Source organism: Sitophilus oryzae, unplaced genomic scaffold (assembly GCF_002938485.1).
Source record: "Sitophilus oryzae breed Bouriz unplaced genomic scaffold, Soryzae_2.0 scaffold_1007_pilon_pilon, whole genome shotgun sequence".
NCBI lineage: Eukaryota > Metazoa > Arthropoda > Insecta > Coleoptera > Curculionidae > Sitophilus > Sitophilus oryzae.
In genome coordinates, this window is record NW_022145624.1 from 1,517,674 (window position 1) to 1,534,010 (window position 16,337).

Below are 16,337 nucleotides of genomic sequence, written 5' to 3' on the forward strand. Positions count from 1 at the left end.
AAGTTTCTCAAGAAATTATAGATATATATAGATACTCAAGAAATTCGAGAAATAAAAAGATTGAGAAACCAAAAACCTTAATATCAACTTACCAACTCCAATATCTTCTGGTACAGATACCAAAGGAGATATCTTCGGTTTAGGAATCTTAGCTCTCAAATAAGCTTGAGTAAGTCCAAACTTAGTAACATTTGGATCATGTATTTGCTCAAAATGCCCCACTCTATTTCCTGTTTTATCATAATCTAGTACTTTAACGCCTTTCTCAGTATAAATATCAATTTCACCGAACATCGGAGCATTGTCATTGATGTCTTCTATCTGAATTGTCAAAGGAACCTCACTGTATAATCCTCCTTTATCTTTAGCAACCAGTCTTAGATTGTATTCAGAAACTGTTTCTCTATCCAAAGGACTTGCAGCACCAACAAATTGGATTTTACCAGTATTTTTATCTAGTCTAAACATTTCACTGCCTTCACCAAATATCGTGACAGTAAACTGACCGTTTGCTCCAGTGTCAGCGTCTGTAGCATGTACAGGAAAATCTAGATCAATTTCTGTACTTGTCAAAGCGTTTTCCTTAATTCTTCCTCGATATTCACTCCGTTCAAACGTAGGCTTGTTATCATTTTCATCATCTACAGTTATGACAACCTGGTAAATCCCAGTTCCTAGTACTTCACCTTTACTGTACTGTGCTATGACGGTGAGTCTGTAAATATCGCGAGTTTCTCTGTCTAGTGATCTTAAGGTGTGAAGAGTTCCATCACTGGTGATGGCTATAACGTCTGTGACGTCTTTCTGGTTGGCTATGGTGAATTTGAGGGAGTTTGTACCGTTTCCTTTGAAGCCAAGTCTTCCTATGATCATGTTTGGTTGGTTTTCTTTAATGTGGAACTCCAAAACCTCGTTTCCAGTTCTGTTAAAGTAAAATAGGGTAAAATTCAAGCCAAAAGTTTTGAAAGTGTTCTAAACTTACTTCATAAGAACTGTTTGGCCATCTTTAGGGTCTACTACGTGTAAAGTGACGTTGGTGATCAAAGGAAACTTTATTTCCATCACTAGCGACACCTTCAAAGTCATAATTTGAACGATTGTACTTGTTCAGTTCGTCTATCACTGTGATCACACCTGACTTTTCTTCTACAGCAAATGGTACTGTAAGAAAAAAGGATTTATTAAAAAATGAGTAATCAAGATTTTATTTTAAGATTATAAGTATGCAAGCTTTTCTAATATTTCCTCACCTCCTTCGTGGTAGCTGTGCAAGAGATCAAAGGTTAATTGCCCTGGTTCCGTTACCTCGGCTACACGAATCTGCCCAACGCTGGTGCCAATTCCAACTGTAGCTCCCACCCAGAATTCGTACGGAGCTCCTACAAACTCCGGATAGCCGTTACCAGCTGAAAAAATTTAATTATCATATAAAACATAACACGCCACTGTAAATAGTAGAAGAATATATACCGGGTGTGTCTCAAAAGTGGCTCACCCCTATAACTTTTTTTATTTCTTTAGAAAAAAAAACGAGATTTGGTATGTTAGTATATGACATACAATATACGTATTCAATTGTTTTTGGTCAATGTGGCAATTTTTTTTTTTGTAAAATTACTTATATTTTTTTCAGTGTAATTTCTTAAAATATTACAAAAATACAAAGTTTCTTTAGTCATTATCTCTTTAATATTAAACAAAATTTTAATATTATGCGTAAACTTTTGATAAACCCGAACCAATGACACATAATATTCATCCTCAAGCTCTTTTCAGAAGGTTTGGCTTATTATTTTCGTGAAAAATGAAGGAAAACAGGAAAGAAAACAGACCAAAAAACCTGGATAAAAGGGAAAACGACAGTGCCGCACGTTCCAGACGATGGTAATTCGAGATGCCGGGCCTGGCAAAGCTCTGGAAAGCTTCCCGGCCAGACCGCGACAGCGAAAGTGATTTCCTTCCGCTTTTTTATCTGCCCTCCATCCAGTTTTCTCTATTTTTCTTCCGTTTAACTGCATCCAGGATTGCAGTTCCTTTATTCCTCTTTATTCTACTCGATTTCCAGCAAAATTAATAGTATAGAATATCCAGACCTTATTAATTCTTTAGTTTTTTGTTTGATAATATTTATTTTAGTGTAGTGGAATACAGGGGACCGAAAAATTAAATTGCTTTCTCCGTAAGTCTGTACAGGGTGGATCAAATTCGACGCTTTTAAAGGGAAACAACTTTTTTTACGGGGTGTTTTCAAAAATATGCATTTTTAACAAATCGCTGTAACTCTTTTCTTAACTTCCAAAAATACAAAATTTTCCTATGGAAAATTTTGTATTTTTATGAAAACATTTTCAAAGCACCTTTTTACGTAGACTGTAATGATATAAGTATATTTTTTATAATAATAATTTAAGAATTATCAACAGAAAAAATTATGTTTACATTGTATACCGAACGGCTCTAGTATGGCAAGCTGTACCTTGCTACTCCCAAGGCGTTAAACGCTATATACGGGAGCTATTATTATTATATCAACAGAAAAAATTGTTGTTTATTTGTGACACCCTGTATATTATTAATTATATGAAAAGAACCTAAAATTACCTTTCCAAAATTATACCACACTTGATATTTTGTTATAGTCTTTTTCAAAATACAGAATTTGTATAAGTTCGCATCTTTAAACTAGTAGACTTTGGACCCGTTATTGATCATCTGCCCCTAATGGAACTCGAAAACATATTTTTCCGGCAAGACGAGGCACCGCACTGCCTCAGAACGCTGAAGTTATTTATATAAAGCAATAAAAAAAAATAACGCAGCCGATTTCGAGAATAATTAAATAGCTAACAAAGATTCCAGCCGTTGGCCGTCGCGCCCGCCGGACTTAGTGCCTATGAATTTTTATCTTTGCGGAAGAATAAAGGTTTTTACTTTAAAATCGCCCGTATAATCTAGACAAGAATTAGAATTACTTAGCGGTTACGCGAGGGTATGTATCACCCCCACCGAGTTAATGAATTCCACGACAAATGTTCAAAAACGGTCCCGTCTGTCCATAACAGAAGACGATCGATATGTCACACCTGTAGCAAAATCTAATATCTTGGTTTGCCATTTAGTTTTATTGTTATTAGATATAGTTTAAATGTGTTAATGTTGTTAAATATACTTTAAATTGTTATAAAATTCTGCATCTCTCATTGCAAATATTATTTTCGTTTTGATTGCTGCTCACAGCTAGAATTTTTTTGCATTACAGCCGGCACCGTTCCAAGCCTACTTATTCAAAGTAGGCGATTTTTAAAAAAATCTATATCTCGAAGAGGAATCGAGCAAAATATCAAGTATGCTATATTTTTGGAAAGGTAATTTTAAATTATTTTCAATGAATTAAAAATATACAGGGTGTCCCATATAAAAAATTAAATTTTCTGTTGATAATTTTTAAATTATTAATTTAAAAAAAATATATACTTAAACCACTAAATTCTACGTAAAAAGGTTATCAAAGCTTTGAGACTGTGTGTACATCTACTATTCGAAAATTCAGAATAAAATGGCATACCTTTAGGATCTCGAACAATGACACTGACAACAGCAAGAGATGTCCGTTTTTCGCTTGGATTTACCGGCTGATCTGCTGCTTCCAAAAACAGTAAATGCTTCCCTATAGAAAGCTCGTCATCTTCAACAAAAATCTGCCCTTTCAGCGGTTCAACAATGAAAGCAGTACTGCTATTCGGTGCTTTCTGAAGGGAATAAGTTACCAACCCATTTGTACCCAAATCTGGATCAATTGCTCGTACTAGGCCAACAAGATCTCCTTTCTTGGCTTCTGTACTGACCACAAACTCGTACAGATTTGACGGGATGAATGTTGGACTGTTGTCGTTTGCGTCTAGTAAAGTTACTTCGATTCCGACTGAGGCTGCGTCGATTTTGTTTGATACAACGCTAGGTACTTTTTCTTTTGCGAAAACTCTCATGGCAATTGCAGAACGCTTTTCTCTGTCCAGCATACTCTGGTTTCTCACCTAAAGGAGAACAATATTAATTGTTTAAATAGAGTTTTTTAAAAAATCTACAGATTATACAGGGTGGTCCGAACTGTATTCCGGAAACTTCGGCAGTGCGTATAAATGTATGTCCCAAAATGCTTAGTTTCAGAAATACAGGGTTGCGCCTCTCATACGCCGCGGAAGCTCCAAGGAGAACGGTAGTATCCTAGAGCTAGTAGAATAGTAGTATCGAAACGAAATTTTGGCAGCATATGTAGGTTAACTGAAAGCATTTTATAAAAATATATAGAATTATACAGGGTGTCGCCAAAAAAAGTTAGACATCAAAGTTGAGTTTTTTCTAATGGAACACTTGTTGATAAAGAACATTGTATAGATCTTAATAATTTAAAATTAATTAAACAAGTCTCAAATTACAGGCAATTAGATGCATATGAAAGCATCAGAATTAATAAATGTAAAGATGGTATGAACAGAGACAACGGTCCAATTCCTTCAAGTTCTTTGTTCCTACTACTCTAGTGGCGGAAATTTAACTGTTACGCTCGGTGGGCTCTGACTCGGTTGGCTAGATCTTGCCACGCCCACTCGGTGCCCACTGAGCTAGTATATAAAAGCTCAACTTGTAGATTGTATTTTAGTTTACAATCATCTGCTGATGATGCTAACATGCTTAGCGAAACGCGCGTCCAGTGTAAAAGTATAAGTGTTTTGGTGTATTGTGGTGATTTAGTGTTTTTATTTTGCTGAGTAAAGTTAATTAATTTTAACTCATACTAACACTTGTAACTAATTATTAAGCTACTTGTTAAAGATATGTAATAAATTGTTTTGTTTTGTCATGGTAACCATGATGTTATAGCGTAATTGTTGTATTAAAAATATGAGTAAAAAATAGAAAAAATTGGAATAAATCGCAAACTATTAAAAATAGGTATATGATATACTCAATAAAGTTGAAGAGTTTTGTAAAATCTATCAGAAAAAATTATAATATATAGGGTGTACAATTTAAAAAATTTGAGATTTTTTAATTTTAAATAGTAGAAATTCATAAAAATATTTTGGACACTCTGTAGTATTTAAATAAAATATCTTTACATATATCTTTTTTTCATCTCTATAAAACTCTCATACCAAATTTTGGTATTTCAACTTCAGAAACAATGGCACCACTGACAATTTTTTACCATACTGCAATTTAACATTTGTTTAAACAAATTTAAATATTACAAAAACTATTAATTTTAGGCATATAACATTATATATAAAAAAGGAATTTTACGCAGAATCTAAAAATAAAATAAAAAATAGGGTGTAGCATTTTAAAAAAACATATGTTATATCCGTCACACTTTTTTGAAGTACTTTGTATACTCTATAATAATTTTAAAATGTGTATCTTAACCTTCCCTATAACTTTTATATTTAACATTTTGTTGTAAACCTCGAAACAAATGAGATAATGGACTTTACTCTCTCGTTAACTCACCCTGTACATGATGTCTTATTTTCGTGTGTTTTATAAAGTTTCTCAAGAAATTATAGATATATAGATACTCAAGAAATTCGAGAAATAAAAAGATTGAGAAACCAAAAACCCTAATATCAACTTACCAACTCCAATATCTTCTGGTACAGACACCAAAGGTGATACCTTCGGTTTAGGAATCTTAGCTCTCAAATAAGCTTGAGTAAGTCCAAACTTAGTAACATTTGGATCATGTATTTGCTCAAAATGCCCCACTCTATTTCCTGTTTTATCATAATCTAGTACTTTAACGCCTTTCTCAGTATAAATATCAATTTCACCGAACATCGGAGCATTGTCATTGATGTCTTCTATCTGAATTGTCAAAGGAACCTCACTGTATAATCCTCCTTTATCTTTAGCAACCAGTCTTAGATTGTATTCAGAAACTGTTTCTCTATCCAAAGGACTTGCAGCACCAACAAATTGGATTTTACCAGTATTTTTATCTAGTCTAAACATTTCACTGCCTTCGCCAAATAACGTGACAGTAAACTGACCGTTTGCTCCAGTGTCAGCGTCTGTAGCATGAACAGGAAAATCTAGATCAATTTCTGTACTTGTCAAAGCGTTTTCCTTAATTCTTCCTCGATATTCACTCCGTTCAAACGTAGGCTTGTTATCATTTTCATCATCTACAGTTATGACAACCTGGTAAATCCCAGTTCCTAGTACTTCACCTTTACTGTACTGTGCTATGACGGTGAGTCTGTAAATATCGCGAGTTTCTCTGTCTAGTGATCTTAAGGTGTGAAGAGTTCCATCACTGGTGATGGCTATAACGTCTGTGACGTCTTTCTGGTTGGCTATGGTGAATTTGAGAGAGTTTGTACCGTTTCCTTTGAAGCCAAGTCTTCCTATGATCATGTTTGGTTGGTTTTCTTTAATGTGGAACTCCAAAACCTCGTTTCCAGTTCTGTTAAAGTAAAATAGGGTAAAATTCAAGCCAAAAGTTTTGAAAGTGTTCTAAACTTACTTCATAAGAACTGTTTGGCCATCTTTAGGGTCTACTACGTGTAAAGTGACGTTGGTGATCAAGGAAACTTTATTTCCATCACTAGCGACACCTTCAAAGTCATAATTTGAACGATTGTACTTGTTCAGTTCGTCTATCACTGTGATCACACCTGACTTTTCTTCTACAGCAAATGGTACTGTAAGAAAAAAGGATTTATTAAAAAATGAGTAATCAAGATTTTATTTTAAGATTATAAGTATGCAAGCTTTTCTAATATTTCCTCACCTCCTTCGTGGTAGCTGTGCAAGAGATCAAAGGTTAATTGCCCTGGTTCCGTTACCTCGGCAACACGAATCTGCCCAACGCTGGTGCCAATTCCAACTGTAGCTCCCACCCAGAATTCGTACGGAGCTCCTACAAACTCCGGATAGCCGTTACCAGCTGAAAAAAAATTTAATTATCATATAAAACATAACACGCCACTGTAAATAGTAGAAGAATATATACCGGGTGTGTCATAAAAGTGGCTCACCCCTGTAACATTTTTTATTTCTTTAGAAAAAAAAACGAGATTTGGTACCATATTAAGTAATTGTTATCAGGTAGTAATTGTTAATTTTGAAGTTAATATTATGTCATTTTAACAGAACGTCAACGGTTTCTTGTAGACGTATCTGTTTCTTGTAGCATTTTTTTCTTTGTTAGGCAAATTTGTATAACTGTAAACATAACTTCTGACAAGCAGTGCCCGTTTAGGTTTAACGCAGAAGTGTTTAAAAAAATAACTATTTTATTTTGTAGATTTTCTTGCAGTGCAGTGGCGAAATACCCATAAAGGATTTTTTTGAAAAAATATCTTATTTTTACAAGTTTTTTTATTAAAAATACTATACTATATCAATATTTTTTTTTTGTAAAATTACTTATATTTTTTTCAGTGTAATTTCTTAAAATATTACAAAAATACAAAGTTTCTTTAGTCATTATCTCTTTAATATTAAACAAAATTTTAATATTATGCGTAAACTTTTGATAAATCCGAACCAATGACACATAATATTCATCCCCAAGCTCTTTTCAGAAGGTTTGGCTTATTATTTTCGTGAAAAATGAAGGAAAACAGGAAAGAAAACAGACCAAAAAACCTGGATAAAAGGGAAAACGACAGTGCCGCACGTTCCAGACGATGGTAATTCGAGATGCCGGGCCTGGCAAAGCTCTGGACCGCGACAGCGAAAGTGATTTCCTTCCGCTTTTTTATCTGCCCTCCATCCAGTTTTCCCTATTTTTCTTCCGTTTAACTGCATCCAGGATTGCAGTTCCTTTATTCCTCTTTATTCTACTCGATTTCCAGCAAAATTAATAGTATAGAATATCCAGACCTTATTAATTCTTTAGTTTTTTGTTTGATAATATTTATTTTAGTGTAGTGGAATACAGGGGACCGAAAAATTAAATTGCTTTCTCCGTAAGTCTGTACAGGGTGGATCAAATTCGACGCTTTTAAAGGGAAACAACTTTTTTTACGGGGTGTTTTCAAAAATGTGCATTTTTAACAAATCGCTGTTTTCCAGCAAACTCTTTTCCTAACTTCCAAAAATACAAAATTTTCCTATGGAAAATTTTGTATTTTTTTGATTTGTTTGATAATTTTTAAATTATTAATTTAAAAAAAATATATACTTAAACCACTAAATTCTACGTAAAAAGGTTATCAAAGCTTTGAGACTGTGTGTACATCTACTATTCGAAAATTCAGAATAAAATGACATACCTTTAGGATCTCGAACAATGACACTGACAACAGCAAGAGATGTCCGTTTTTCGCTTGGATTCACCGGCTGATCTGCTGCTTCCAAAAACAGTAAATGCTTCCCTATAGAAAGCTCGTCATCTTCAACAAAAATCTGCCCTTTCAGCGGTTCAACAATGAAAGCAGTACTGCTATTTGGTGCTTTTTGAAGGGAATAAGTTACCAACCCATTTGTACCCAAATCTGGATCAATTGCTCGTACTAGGCCAACAAGATCGCCTTTCTTGGCTTCTGTACTGACCACAAACTCGTACAGATTTGCCGGGATGAATGTTGGACTATTGTCGTTTGCGTCTAGTAATGTTACTTCGATTCCTACTGATGCTGCGTCGATTTTGTTTGATACAACGCTGGGTACTTTTTCTTTTGCGAAAACTCTCATGGCAATTGCAGAACGCTTTTCTCTGTCCAGCATACTCTGGTTTCTCACCTAAGGGAGAACAATATTAATTGTTTAAATAGAGTTTTTTAAAAAATCTACAGATTATACAGGGTGGTCCGAACTGTATTCCGGATACTTCGGCAGCATATTCTGCAGATAAAAATAAGTAAAAAAGTGCGTATAAATGTATGTCCCAAAATGCTTAGTTTCAGAAATACATGGTGGCGCCTCTCATACGCCGCGGAAGCTCCAAGGAGAACGGTAGTATCCTAGAGCTAGTAGAATAGTAGTATCGAAACGAAATTTTGGCAGCATATGTAGGTTAACTGAAAGCATTTTATAAAAATATATAGAATTATACAGGGTGTCGCCAAAAAAAGTTAGACATCAAAGTTGAGTTTTTTTCTAATGGAACACCCTATATATTAATTTATTTTCGGATTCTAGAAAAAAAATAAAGGTGAGTTTTATTAAAGAAGCATATACCTAAAATCTAAGGATTTTGACATATTCCACATTTTGTGAAAATGAAGAGTAAATTTTAAATTTCGATAACAGCTACCTAAATTTTAGTTGACCTTGTATAGCCTGATATTTAATTACAGTAACCACTGTATGTTAAACCAGATTGAAATTTGACCCGAAAAGATATACAGGGTGAGACAAAATTAATATGGAACATTAGTCACATTTAAAAGCAAGTTACTCCTTTATTTTAAATGGAATACCCAGTATATTATTCCGGTGTTCAATGGGGAATTTATATATCCTCAAAATATTATTGAGGTTGCCTACCACTCAGACAAAGATTTTCCTAGATATTTTAATTTTTATGATTTTGCGTCAGTAGATCTTTATTATTTGAAAAAATCTAGGGGTGGCTGTGATATACCTTTTGTTAATTTAACAAAAATTAAAGAATGTGGAGTAAAACACTCAACGGTAATAAAAAGATACTCCTTTAAAACATATTTTAATTATTACAGAATTAAAACTAGATCTAAACCTATAATTATGTAATAAAAATTAGCTAGATGAAATCAAATGCTCAAAATGCTTCCTTTCCTGTTAATTGCATAAAATGATTGTCATTTCAAATGGATCTTTTCATTTTAAAAGGCATATGTGGAGTTCGACCTCGAAAAGCAGCTACAATAATTTCTCTCATGTCTGTAACTTTTTTTGGGGTCACCCTGTAGCACTCTCTATATTTTTAAAAAGTGCTCTGAATTAACCTACATATGCTCACAAAATCTCATTTCAATACAAACTGTCGTTCTCCTTCGAGCCTCTGCGGCGAATGGGAGGCGCCACCCTGTACATGTCATTATTGACAAATACTTCAGAAATGAAACTTCTACACTTTGTATCTCCGAAACTAAGCATTTTAGAACATACATTTATACGAACTTATTTACTTATTTTTATCTGCAGAATATGCTGCCGAAGTTTCAAGAATTCAATTCGGACCACCCTGGTGCTGGAATTTCTATATGACACACTGCATATTACCGTCAACCATCCAGTCCTTGAATCCAGAGTAAACGCCCCACTTTTATCCTCCAACTGATACGAAAACTCAGCATTATCTCCCTGATCCTGATCAGTTGCAATAATTTGCAGCACACTGAACCCATTAGGCAGATTTTCCACTATACTGATGTTGTAGAAATCGACCTCAAACTCAGGCAGGTTGTCGTTGAGGTCTATAACCTCGATTTCCACGCGAGCCACTCCAGCTTTGAGAGGGTTATCGACTTGGGAAGCCTGGATTTGTAGGACAAAGGTGTTTGCTGGTAGGGAACGTTCAGCTTCTAGGTCTATTTCGCGTTCTAGGAATAAGGTACCGTTGTCCTTGTCCAGGAAGAAGAGTCTTCGTTCGTTTCCTGCTAGGATGTCGTACCGGATTCGTGTGTCTATCGCGAAATCTTGGTCAAAGGCAAATATTGGAGGTACGAATGTCAAGGATTCGTGTATTTTGGCACCCTAGAAAATATATTAATATCAAAAATCAAAAAAGATACGTTAGAAAAATATAAAAAATGTATGTTATTCTGTTCGGGTCGCTGTCAGAGGTCGGGCAAAGCGGATGTGTGGCTGAAGGAAATATATATTATATTTCAGAAATCTGCCTAAGGTTTAGCCCTATCCCGTCGTGTTAAGCCACACCCAAAATTCCAAACACACGTGCTTTGATTAAGGCTTGACTAAGGTTTGCAGAGTTTCAGCATTTGCCATAAAATAGCGAACAATTTGTTACAAAACCTGTTGCGAACAAAGCAAGCTATAAAAATATACTCCTTCGGAAATTCCCGCCAATAAAATCTAAATAACACCCTAAAATACGAAGAGATAGTCACGACGAAAGTATGATTTCCAGAAGAAAATGTGGCTGCAAAATGGTCACGTACATCACGTACCATCCGAGACAACTGACCATTTTGCGGGTGTAAAAATAAAGAGTCTAACTCTGTCTCTCGACGAGAAGGGTAGTACCGCCGACACCCGCGACCGTACTCTGTTATGGTTAAGGTTTTCACGCGCCAGTGAATTAAAAAGAAAAGTTTCTGCACCAAGAAAGTACTAAAAATACAAAGTCCAAGGGTCCAACAATGATGTGATTTTCATTACTTTGCCACTGTTTTATGAAACTATAAATGCTACACATAGGTTTATCCTAGCCTTCTTAGTTCCTAAAATACAAGGCAAATTTGTGATGCGCAGTAGTGAACAGATGTTGAATATAGCTTTGACGCGCAGTAGTGAAGGCAACGTCTATCGGCAGGCAGATGGTGTGGACCTTGTTTAGGAGAGCATAGCAAAAGATATATTAAAGAACCAGGTTTTTTAAAATTCTCTCTCCAAAAAAAACTTTGCTATCTCTTAGACTATAAGTAAAACAGCGAAATCGTTATGGAAATGAAAATATAAAATGACACTGATCACAAGCCAATCGTATATCCGATGAACGGAGGCATGAAAATGCAATGAATTCAAAAACTGCGTAATTTTCTAACCAATCGAAGTCTTAAATTCAACACATAAAATTAATATCCTATCATTGTATCGTCGGATAACGGATGCATGAAAGTCAAACTTAAATCTCCAGAATTGTGGAAAAATTAATCAAAACACAGGAATGCGAAACATTGTTCAACATTTCGGGAAAATCTGACAGGCAAAGGCATGTCAAAAACTGTCAATATTGTTGTGGGTTTACTGACAGGACATTAAAAGCTCAATAGACATTTAAAATGGATGAATTTCGTTACTCTTGTACTGGATGAGTACTTACAGTAATAGGATAAAATTCCTGTATCCTTGTTCTGTAGACACCTTTGGTAAATTTCGGTGGTAAATCATCGTTGTCATTCACTTGAATTGTCACTGTAGCATTGGAACTTCTTGGTGGAGACCCGCGATCCTTTAACAAAGAACATATAGGGTGTAAATTAAGAAGTATCGAGAAACTCTGAATAGAATCGTTTTAATAATCATTGTACAGGGTGGTCCGAACTGTATTTCGGAAACTTCGGCAGCATATTCTGCAGATAAAAATAAGTAAAAAAGTTTTTATAAATGTATGTCCTAAAATACTTAGTTTTGGAGATGCAGGGTGTAAAAGTTTTGTTTTTATTACGATTTTTTCCAAATAATTTCTGAAGGAACGTCAAGATGTGGATAAAAATTGGTATCTGGGCGTTTTTTGACATGAGAAATTTGATTTTGATGTCAATATGGCTCCTACTTGTAGAGGGCGCCACCTACATATTTTTAAACTGGTTTTTTGAAAAGTAATAACTTTTTGTCCGTACCTGTATAAAACTACTGAATGAAAAATATACATTTTCTTGATTTTTTACGTAAAAAATGTCTCTTGGTAAAAATCGCTACAAGTAATGGTTCTCGAGATATTTATAATCGAAATTATCAATAACTGTCATCATTGACATAAATTAAACATGTTAACTAAATAGTTATTAGACTGAAATCACAAATTTGAAATGTTTTTGTACTGTAAGTTGAACAGAAACTATTTTATCATCATTTTTTCGAGGCAAAATTTATGATTAATTTAAAAATATAAAAAATTTCCAAATTTATCATTTCAATCAAATAACAAACCATGTTTATTTTTGTCAACAATGACATGTATTGACTATTTCCAGTCTAAATATCTTCAGAACGGTTGCTCGTAGCGATTTTTTCCCAGAGACATTTTTTACGTAGAAAATCACGGAAATGTATATTTTTTCATCCGGTAGTTTTATACAGGTACCGACGAAAAGTTATTACTCTTCAAAACAGTTAAAACACATGTAGGTGGCGCCCCCCACAAATAGGAGTCATATTGACCTCAAAATCAAATTTCTCATGTCAAAAAACCTCCCAAACACAAATTTTCATCTAAATATTGACGTTACTTCAGAAATTATTTGGAAAAAATCGAAATAAAAATGAAACTTCCACACCCTGTATCTCCGAAACGAAGTATTTTAGGACATATATTTATACGAACTTTTTTACATATTTTTACCACCCTGTATATATTTTTTCTGTTTACCGGTTTGTTTATTTTAAATACGTTTGTTTTCTACAATAAAATTTGCCTATTTATACTATTTGTCTGGGATTTAACTAATCTGTCGATTTTGAGGTTTTCAAATTTCAACAAGCATGAAAAAACCAGCCCTAAATAATTTTTGGGAAACGCTTGTTTCGCACCTCGTGGTGAAAACCCGCTAATTTGCATAAGATTATCGAAATAATTCAACAAAGTAGCGGAACGATAGTCGATAGTATCGTGGTATAGGCGCGAAGAAAAAAACCTCTGAAGAAAATTACGTAAATAGACTTAATTATGAGGCTGCTTTTTCGATTCGTTAATTGGTGGAAACCAGCGAGAAACGCAACGGTTGTTGCAAAGAAATAGACTGTTAGACCGATCTACTTATCATAATTTTATATTATTTTAGGCTTTTTACTTCATTACTTTAACATAAAAATTAATTTATTAGAGCTGATTAACGGGGTCTACGCATTTTATGCATGTATTCGTTATTTTTTTTGCTAAAAGTCTTTGAACTTGCAACATTAATTTTTATCGTCCATTTAAGACACTACAGCAGTAGGCGATATACTCTAAAAAAATTAGTTGCCTACATGCTCCAAAATATTATTAATAACTAATAATTTTTAATATTATTAATCTATACTAATATATAAAATCCTTAAGTGACTGACTCACTGATTAATCACGATCCTGCTCAAACCACTCAACGTAAGAAGCTCAATTTTGGCATTCAGGTTGATTCTAGGGTGTAGAGGTTCGATAAGAAGGGATTTTTCGAAATTCCAGTTCCAAGGGGGTGAAACCACCCCTCAAATATTACAATACTTTTTATTTAAAAAACGGTCAAGTTTCTGAAAAAGCGCTTAAACACATATATTTTATTTTGTTTTTTTACATATTTTAAGATTTTTTAAAAATGTATACAGGGTGTTTCAAAAAATCTGGTCATTGATTAATCACGATCCTGCTTAAAGCGCTTGACGTAAAAAGCTGATTTTTGGAAAACGGATTGACTTTAGGGTGTAGAGGTTCGACAAGAAGGGATTTTTCGAAACTCGAATTCTTAGGGGGTGAAACTATCCCTCAAATATTAAAATATTTTTTATTTAAAAACCGGTAAGTTTTTCGGAAAAACTCTTAAACACGTATATTTTATTTTGTTGTTTTACATATTTTAAGATTTTTTAAAAATTTATACAGGGTGTTTCATAAAATATAACCATTGAGTAATCACGATTCTGCTTATACTGCTTGACGTTTAAAGCTGATTTTTGACAAACGGATTGACTGGGGCTATTTAAGTACCTTTTTATATCTCTTTTGTTATTGCAGTACTTTTTTCTAAGGAGGTGAAATGGGGTGAAAATGATGTCTATCTTTCATATTTAATAACTGCCAAAATATAATACCATCGCCATATTGTTTTTTCTCATGCTGACATAAATGTGAGAGAAAATTTATCCAGTTTGTATGTTAATGGAAATTCTTGCTTTGCTTCATCATAACCATGTAATGGTTATATTAATAATAATGATTAATTTGACGCGAACGAAGTAGCCGGTACACGCTAGTATTAATAATAAAATATTAAAATAGATATACAGGGTTATTCGACACGGAACATAGTAATGTAGCCACACGATTTTTAGAAAACCCTGTATATGAATGTAACTAAGTATATATACTCAATATAATTAACGTTAGCATCTTTCTTATGTATGATTTTACCCGAAATAATACAAAGAATAAATAAACCTAACAAAAAGACTTACCGTGGCAGATATAGTCAAAATAAAGGTACGATCACCAGCGTCATAGTCTAAAGCTCTACGAAGAATGAGGTTAGGTTGATGGGTATTTTCCAGGGCGAATTTACCCCTATCGTTCCCTGAAACTATGGCAAACTGGACATCGGAATTTGGTGTATTTGGTTTGTCCCTGTCCACTGCTTTGATATTTCTAAAAACAGCAAGTCCTGAAAAAATAATAAAATTTGTGTATTAATAATTAATTATGTAAAAAATTTAAAAAAAAATAATTCGAATTATATGGAAAAATATAGAAGAATACATAATACATCACATTCTTAACATTCTTTTAATATATGGTAATTTTTTACATATAAAATATATTTATTATTCGTTTATTAAAATAAATTTAATTATTAAAATAGAAGAATGATGTTATAATAACCGTTTTATTGGGTCAGGTCATCAATTTATAGATAAAATCATTAAAAATCTATAAGAAAAAGCTAATATAAGAATAAAACAAATAGTGAAACAGTAGATATAAATTACTGTAAATATTTTTTACTGATATTTTTTTAATATAGTTTGAATACTGGAACATATTAATTGTTTTTTTTAACAAATATTTAAACAGGTTTTTTTTTTTTTTTAATGAAATAAACGAACTATATCGACAATATTAGTATCTGTACTCTTTAAAAATTTGTTACATCTTTAAAAATAATCTAAAATGTCAATATTCCATGGGTATATTGATAAATGTGGTCTAAATTATAAGAAAATGCATTTTTTACGAAAACTTGAAGAGATAGGTAGAAAATGGTATAATACAATTTGATAGGCAATTAAATTGTGTATCTGATTCTCATAAAATATACAAGGTATTTCATTTAAATTAAACAAGTTATTACCGTTTAAAGCTAGTAATTATTTAAAATAAATTTTTAAACACTCTGTATGAGGTAGTATAATTTTTATGATTTATGCAACACAAAATTTAGTAAATAGAAATAGCAAAATAAAAACACTAAATCACCACAATACACCAAAACACTTTTACTTTTACACTGGACGCGCGTTTCGCTAACCATGTTAGCATTATCAGGAGATGATTATAAACTACTAACTGCATGTTTATAATCATCTGCTGATGATGCTAACATGGTTAGCGAAACGCGCGTCCAGTGTAAAAGTAAAAGTGTTTTGGTGTATTGTGGTGATTTAGTGTTTTTATTTTGCTGTGTAACACCAAAGGTTCCAACCCTCAACTGTAATAAATAGAAATACTTCAGTACAATATCTGGTTTTAA

General features: G+C 33.3%; 1 protein-coding gene across 5 annotated transcripts in view; it reads right to left on the reverse strand.

Moving 5' to 3' along the window:
• The window catches only part of LOC115891789 (cadherin-89D), a 69,611-nt gene that overhangs the window by 16,080 nt on the left and 37,194 nt on the right, over window positions 1-16,337 (reverse strand). For 4 of the 5 annotated variants that reach the window (XM_030912356.1, XM_030912351.1, XM_030912360.1 and 1 more), the window contains exons 6-12: window positions 15,049-15,251; window positions 11,999-12,127; window positions 10,216-10,689; window positions 8,283-8,751; window positions 6,794-6,949; window positions 6,527-6,704; window positions 5,637-6,466 (exon numbers count right to left, since the gene is read on the reverse strand). In XM_030912356.1, coding sequence (XP_030768216.1) covers window positions 5,637-6,466; window positions 6,527-6,704; window positions 6,794-6,949; window positions 8,283-8,751; window positions 10,216-10,689; window positions 11,999-12,127; window positions 15,049-15,251 — 2,439 coding nt within the window. Of the gene's footprint in view, window positions 1-92; window positions 923-5,636; window positions 6,467-6,526; window positions 6,705-6,793; window positions 6,950-8,282; window positions 8,752-10,215; window positions 10,690-11,998; window positions 12,128-15,048; window positions 15,252-16,337 lie in introns of all 5 variants that reach the window. The other variant, XM_030912378.1, reaches the window with a different exon arrangement.